The sequence below is a fragment of the Semicossyphus pulcher genome, unplaced genomic scaffold (assembly GCF_022749685.1).
Source record: "Semicossyphus pulcher isolate SPU_LCO1_2020_fin unplaced genomic scaffold, fSemPul1.0.p SCAF_21, whole genome shotgun sequence".
Taxonomy (NCBI): domain Eukaryota; kingdom Metazoa; phylum Chordata; class Actinopteri; order Labriformes; family Labridae; genus Semicossyphus; species Semicossyphus pulcher.
The window spans coordinates 14,507,744-14,515,002 of record NW_027211695.1 but is presented as its reverse complement, the minus strand read 5'-3'; the positions used below and the strand labels follow the sequence as shown (position 1 = coordinate 14,515,002).

Sequence of the window (7,259 nt, the reverse complement as noted above, 5' to 3'; positions counted from 1 at the left end):
AACATATGTCTGATACGGACAACCTCCTCTGTGTGCTTCATGTATGACAGAGCAACTCAGGTTAATGTCCTGACCTTATTCTAAGGACATTGTCCGGAGTTCAAATGTAAAAAGGACTATAGACTGCATACAAATCTCTCCTACTTAACGGGGACTATTTATTGAGATTCGGATGATTCGGATGTAAGGATGCTTAAACGTTCCCCGAGAAGCACATGAAACATCTGTCCTAAAAGATTCGAATCTTGCATGAATATTGTTCAGATAAAATTCAACCTGCAATGACAGTGTGTACTGACATTACTGTGGCAATATATGTACATGTACCTTTAGTTCATGCACTTATCCTCTGAGTCTTATTGTGATTGATTGATTCTTTGTTCAGGACATTTTGTTCAGGACACCTCTGCCTTTGAAGGGAGGGAAGGTGTAATCCGTTTTTTTGGTAATGGGATGGACTCTCTTAAAACCAGTGAACCTCCCAGCCGCCGGCAGGGGTGCGATGTGTTGCCTTTGTGTTTTGTTGTGCGTCCCAAGCTTACCTTTGTGTCCTGAGCGGAAGCCTGAGTGGGGCCTGGGATACACACTCAAAAAGATTAGCATGTCTTTCTAGGAACCAGCAGGCAGTAGTAGCTCTAAACAGCTTAGACAACTGAAACAGCAGGCCAGGATGCACACACACACACACACACATACATACATACAGACCACCTCACCTCCGATCCTCTCTTGTCTCAATAGCTGAGCCGATACGAATCCGGAAGTAGATTAGTCAAGAAAACCTGTCGCCTCAAACGGCTTAGGAAACAAAACAATAGCTGCAGCTCTCACACAGAGAAACAGAAAAGGGGAAGAAGAAATCTACATATGCTTTTGGCTCCCTGGGTTTAATTTCTATAATATTTTCCCCCTTTGTATGAGCATTATTTTAAATTAAATCAAGAGTATCCGTTTACACGATCAAAATGTCACCATTTTTGAAATCAAAGTAGTTGTGTGCATTAGATGGGAAAATGCAAATCGACATTTAATAACCTACAAAGACAAATTTTCTTTACATGTGACAGTCACGCTACACAAATGAACATCAGAGTACCAAACAAACAACAAAAACAAATGTCAAAAACATGTTGTATACAAACCAAATGTACCAGAGGACCTTTGTTGGGCATAAATGAATTACTGTGAGATATCGAAGAATTGGGTGTTACAACCTGCGGCTGATGTAAAAAAATGTGTTTCACATTGTGGCATTTCTAAAATGATGAATGTTAACAAAGTAGCAACATCACAATGGTTTTTTTGGTGTTCTGGCAAACAGCCTAAAACAAAACAAAGAAAATGTGTAAATTAAATGGATTATGGAGCACAGCTACCAAGTTTCAACAACATGCCTTTATCAGTGTCTGTATGTGTAACATCCGTTATCTATACCACCTATCCTCTTCAGGGTCTCAGGGGGGCTGGAGCCTATCCAAGCTGTCGTTGGGCGAGAGGCGGGGTCACACCCTGGACTCATGGACGGATTATCATGACCCTATACAAACACAGATAGGCCAGGTATTCCTACAGACAGACACCTCCCTTAAGAAAACATTGCAAAAAAACAAAACAAAATCTTCTACCCGGTGTTACTGTATCTCAGCAGTCAAACACACATCTTAAAACAAGAATGCCCTCTTGCTCTAAATTATCCAACAGCTTGTATTTATAACCCCACAAATGTATGCACACAGTCTTGATTGAAAACTGCTCGTCATTCTATACAACCAACATAAACATGCTGTGATATACTGAGGCATGCAGAGACACCCTGCATACGATACAATGTGTTCTTCTATAGATAATGTTGACACTATCAGATGTGCAGTGTTTGTCATGTTATTCAGCAACTAAAAAAAATAATTACTATGTAAGGCTAAAAATGTATACTATTCATTTTGTTCTATGCATGCTGAATCCATCATATCAATGATTGGATTATTATAACTTTTTTAAATTGTCACAAACCTTCTATCTCAATTGGTCGTCATACATTTGAAACCTTTCTTTCTTTTGCGGGAGGTGTTGGGTCCTCCACTGTGCTGTGATGCCGCCATCTGCTGGTTGTACTTGGAAACCCCTACAGATCAATCCATGAAACTTAAAATGAATGGCAGACAGCAACATCATTTTAACCCCTAACACATGAGGCATTTTGGAGACCATATTTTAGATTTTTTTTACAGAGAAACAATCACTTGGTTAAGTAAGTAAATTGGCAAATGGATCAATAATGAAAATAATCATTAGTTGCAGCCCTACGATACACAGAGAGGTAACAAATCTATTGATTTTGCAACAATTACCTGATTAACACAATGGTTACGTCTATTTAATTTAGTGTTAATGTTAATAGAGAGAAGAGTGTTGTCTAAATCTAGGGAAATAACTCTACTATAAAAACAACTCATGGGTCCCCTTCCACTGAGTCCCCCATGTTTCCGCTATACACCAAAATGGACAAAGATAGAGCCTTTTGTGTTTTTATTGTGTGTCCACAAAGTTAGAAAGAACTGTCTGTTTGTGTCCCCACAAAGATAGAAAGACAAATTTGACAGTGTCCCCACAAAGGTAGATAAACTATTTAGAGTGGCCTTTTATTGTGGCCAGCCTAAGGCACACCTGTGCAATAATCATGCTGTCTAATCAGCATCTTGATATGCCACACCTGTGAGGTGGATGGATTATCTAGGCAAAGGAGAAGTGCTCACTAACACAGATTTAGACAAATTTGTGAACAATATTTGAGAGAAATAGGCCTTTTGTGTACATAGAAAAAGTCTTAGATCTTTGAGTTCAGCTCATGAAAAATGGGAGCAAAAACAAAAGTGTTGCGTTTATATTTTTGTTCAGTGTAGAATAACCAGTACCTGTTTCTATTTGTCCAGTCAAAAAATGGTGTGACTTCACAAACATTTATCAACGGTTTGGCTCCAAAAAAGAAAAACAAACTTGTGTACGTCCCCACAAGGATGGAAAAAGCAATGTTTCATTGTGTCCCCACAAATATAGGAAAAACCAGCTTGCTTGTGTGACCCAACACATATATACCCGAGTTAAATTTTTTCAGTATCTACACTCAGTCGTTTTGTTGTCCTGTATAACTTCCTAAAATACATAAAAAAAGTTTAATCCCGATTTAATGGGAAATAAATCTGATTCACTCGAGAAGAAAAGGCCCTTTCAGGGGCACCTGATTTTGCCAAAGTGCTGCGTGACAACTGCTGACAGCTTTCTTCACTTTCTTTTTTTGCCATAAGGGGACGTTACCTGAAAGTTCTTTTTTTTTGACATTTTTTGAAAAGCTTTGCATTTATATTACCTTCAATAAAAGTTAACTTGACATGTCTTTTCTTTTAGTTAACAAGAAGAAATCGGTGTAATTTGTGTTTCCCATATTAACATGCCATAAAATATAATGTTGTTAATTATATTAATGTAAAGTTAGTCGTTTACTAATGATATTACTAGCAAGAGTGTTCTCTTTTTGAAAATAATCCAGCTGTAGGAAACATTCGCGGAAATAATGAAGGTATTTCATTTATTCAAGTTTGTTGTCTCTTTAATTTAAGGGCACAACGCTTTTCCTCAAAACCCTACCCTTGCACTCAAATAGCCCCTGCTTGCGCTTGATTGTCTCCGTTTGTGCTCAAAATGTATGCTTGCACTCATATACATTGTTGCTAACACAGATTCCCTGCACTCCTGAGTGCAAGCATATAGTTCAAGCACAAGAAACTCAAATGCAAGCAGGAGCTATTTGAGTGCAAGGGCAGGGTTTTGAGGGAAACTCAACGTGAAATAGTACATCCTTGAATAACAATAGAAGAAATAGCTCTTTATTATACTATTCCTGATCTGTGTGATTAATGTAAAAATCATACATTTTCAAAGACAGCACTTTGGACATAGTATTTATTTCAGTCTTAAAAGTTTATAACAACTTCTGGATAACATAACATGAAAAATAAACAAAAAAAAAAGAAAAAAAAACAAATAAAAATTTTTAATCGCACCCCAGGTTGACACAATTAGAATTCATAAAAGCAGTTTTGAAAAAATAAAAATAACAATAAAAATCACAGGAAATAAAACATTTCTTCCCCCGAAAAACAGCTCTTGTAGACATACAGCACATCAGGAGTCGCTGCACCTGATGCGAGAGACTCATCACAACAGGGACTGTCACACCTGATTTAAATGAACAATCACTTCAACCTGCGCTTTCACAGGGTCGAGCGTGAACACTTTAACCAATTGTGGATACAAATTCAAGCCAGCGAGAGTGGATTTGAAGGTTTGAAGGGCGCAAATTGCTCCCCCCCAAAAAAACTTCAGGCCCTCTTTTTACAGCAAAGCCCAGCACCTGGAAATGTTAAAAAACACAAAACAAATATCGTGGTTTTCTAATCAAGGGGCCAAGATTTCATTCAAATCCTTTTTTCACAAATATCTGTTACATTCCCCAATCATTAGACTAGCTAAAAGCAAATCCCCTTTATTTCAGTTCAACATTTATTAATTCTACAAATTGAATACAAACGTTTTCAGCACTTGGCATCGTAAATATCATACAAGACTGTTGATTTCGGGAAAATGGCTCTGTCTGTGCTCAGTAGTTAGCTTTATTTTGAAATGCCTGACCTTTGTTTGCGTTTGAAAACAGTGAACAATCTCCCCGCAGCCGAATAAAGTTTATATACCTTTTATCATCTTTTTTCAAATATATATTTATTATATATAAAATACTGTTTCATTCATAAAAGCCTTACTTTGTACAATATCTGAGTGGTGTGTGTCGGTGAGCATTGAAGTGAATGTATGTGTGTGTCTGTATATGTTTTTGTGTGAATGCATGTGAGTGTGTGAGCTAAAAATAACCTGGAAAATTGTCTTATAACAAACAGCTGGTACTGATTGAGGACCTAATACACTAAAAACAAAAGGTGTTTTACACAATATACACATTTTATTACTTACAAAAAAAAGTAAGAGAAAGGAGGTGTAGGCTGAGGGTTAGAAGGCGGCTACAGCAGGGTTAGTACCATCAAATGTAACGTTAAAACGACAGAGAAATGACGGAGAAAGAGAGAGAAAGAGTGTGTGGATGAAGAGCTAGTTATAAAAGGCAGTCAGTCTCACTAAAGGAAAGCTCATCGTCAGTGCATCTCTCATCTTGGATGTTCAGAAGTCAAAGTGCCGATTTGGTAACAGTGGAGAGCATCCACTCCTCATCAATAAGGCCAAAAAAAAAAATCAGAACAAAATTTTAAAAAAGATCACTTCTGTCTAGAACTGGATGTACAGTGTCACATTTTTATGCACCAACGTCAAAAGTGATTCAAAAAAGAAAAAGAAAGGAAACAAGGATCCTTTAGGGAAAGAAGGGAGAGAAATGAAAAATGCACTTTAGTTGTCGCACATCCATCATGGCACCATTTAGTGGATTTTTTTCTGCTTTCATTTTGAGGTACTTCTTAAGAAAAACAAAGACTAAATGTAAGATTTATTAATGTCAGTTTTTTTCTTTTTTTTAAGCTGTGTTGCACAGTAGCACCATTGTTTTGTTTTGTTTTTCCGGAAGACAAATGCACCATTGGAATTCCACTTTGTTGTCACGTCGCTGTGACCACCACCCCCCTACTTGTCCCCCGTCATCCAATCATCTCTTGTTATTGATCAGGCGTCCTGGCAACTGTGGGTTTGCTTGTTGCCGTTACGTCCTCTTCATGCAGACTACGCAGCGGCTGACGCGTGTTCGTAGGTTACCTGCCTTGAGAGTCTCCGATTGCGGCTTCCTGAGAGGGCAAAAAGGTAAGTGTGGTTAGGAAGAGAGAAAATATAATTATATCATTTTTAATATTCATGTGAAAGCGTTAGAAATAAAATTGCCCCATTTAAAACACACTGCTAGAGAGTTTTACTTTTCTAATCATTTATTCGTACCTGAACATCTCAGAGGGTTCTACAGTGGCCAGCCAGAAGCTGTAGGAGTTGCCGTAGTAGTTGCACGTCCCTCTACCGTGGCACTCGATGAAGGGAGCGCTGCGGAACTCCTCCAGGCAGGAGCCGGGGGAGGCCAGAGCCTGACCGGAGCCCTCTGCGCCTGCACTAGTGTGCTGGAGAGGAAGAGGAAAGTGGTTATGTGTTGTACTGCATCAATGCGTCAAGAAACCAAAAGCTTGGTTTCATGTCCTACCATCATGAAGGAGTATCCGATCCACAGGGCTTCCCAATTCGAAGGGCAAGTGGGAATCTGGATGGTCTGACTGTGAACTGCAATCACCATGGCTGGAGCTTCACACACCGCACACCTGAGACACACAGTATTGTAAAATGAGTCACCTTTCATCTTTCCACATCTAACCTCTTTACCTCCCCTCATCCCTCTGTCCATCACTACCTGCTGATGTAAGGCTTAATGCCCTCTCCTGTGATGGGGGCCATGGACATGGGCATGGGCTCAGGCGTGGACAGCCAGTAGGAGTAGTCGTTGCGGGAGGCGAAGTTGCACACGTTGTTAATGTTGCAGAACATGAAGGGCATGGTGCTGAACCTGCGCAGACAGCTGCCAGCCGTGCCTGGAGCACAGGAAGAAGAGGGTCAAATGAATGATCTAATGCAACTTCCTGTTAACAATGAACGCTTCATAAAACAGAAATCTTTGTACCAAGGTCCTGTCCGTGCGCCCTCTCGTTGCCCTGCACGTACAGCAGGGAGTAGCCATCATAGATGGGGCTAGTTCCTTCGGGACAGAAGGGTACGTCCTGACCCTGGCTGTGTCTGGTGATGAGGAAGCCATGAGCTGCGGATACTGATCCTGGAAGACCAGGAGGACCCTGTGGACCATCTGAACCAGGAGGACCAGGGTAGCCACGCTGACCTAAGACCAGGGGAAAGGAGTTTATTAGAAAGGAACACTACTGTGCTGCAGAAGGGGTCTAGAGTTTCCATGAAGAGGCTAGCTGAGTGCTATTTGGTTCAGAATATTTACATGTTTTCTTTAATTTCCTTTTAAATTTCCTTTATTAGTGAATGCGGGGATGCTAGTCTAAGCCTGCCGAGTTGTGTACATTTGGTTCCTTTTTCACTCACCAGGCTGACCGCCGGGTCCATTGTCTCCCTTCCTGCCAGGTGGGCCGCTAAACCCAGGAGGACCCTCGAGACCAGAATCTCCAGGTTCACCAGCTTGGCCTGAGAGAGGAGAAAGAGGAGAA

The 7,259-nt window shown here is 40.2% G+C and overlaps 1 protein-coding gene across 1 annotated transcript in view; it reads right to left on the bottom strand.

Annotated features, from left to right (window-relative positions):
* Window positions 1-3,939: 3,939 nt before the first annotated feature.
* Window positions 3,940-7,259, bottom strand: part of col4a5 (collagen, type IV, alpha 5 (Alport syndrome)) — a 40,788-nt gene continuing 37,468 nt past the window's right edge. The window contains exons 44-49 of the mRNA XM_069671838.1: window positions 7,138-7,236; window positions 6,713-6,925; window positions 6,446-6,623; window positions 6,242-6,356; window positions 5,989-6,161; window positions 3,940-5,840 (exon numbers count right to left, since the gene is read on the bottom strand). Coding sequence (XP_069527939.1) covers window positions 5,759-5,840; window positions 5,989-6,161; window positions 6,242-6,356; window positions 6,446-6,623; window positions 6,713-6,925; window positions 7,138-7,236 — 860 coding nt within the window. The 3' untranslated portion in view covers window positions 3,940-5,758. The remainder of the gene's footprint in view (window positions 5,841-5,988; window positions 6,162-6,241; window positions 6,357-6,445; window positions 6,624-6,712; window positions 6,926-7,137; window positions 7,237-7,259) is intronic.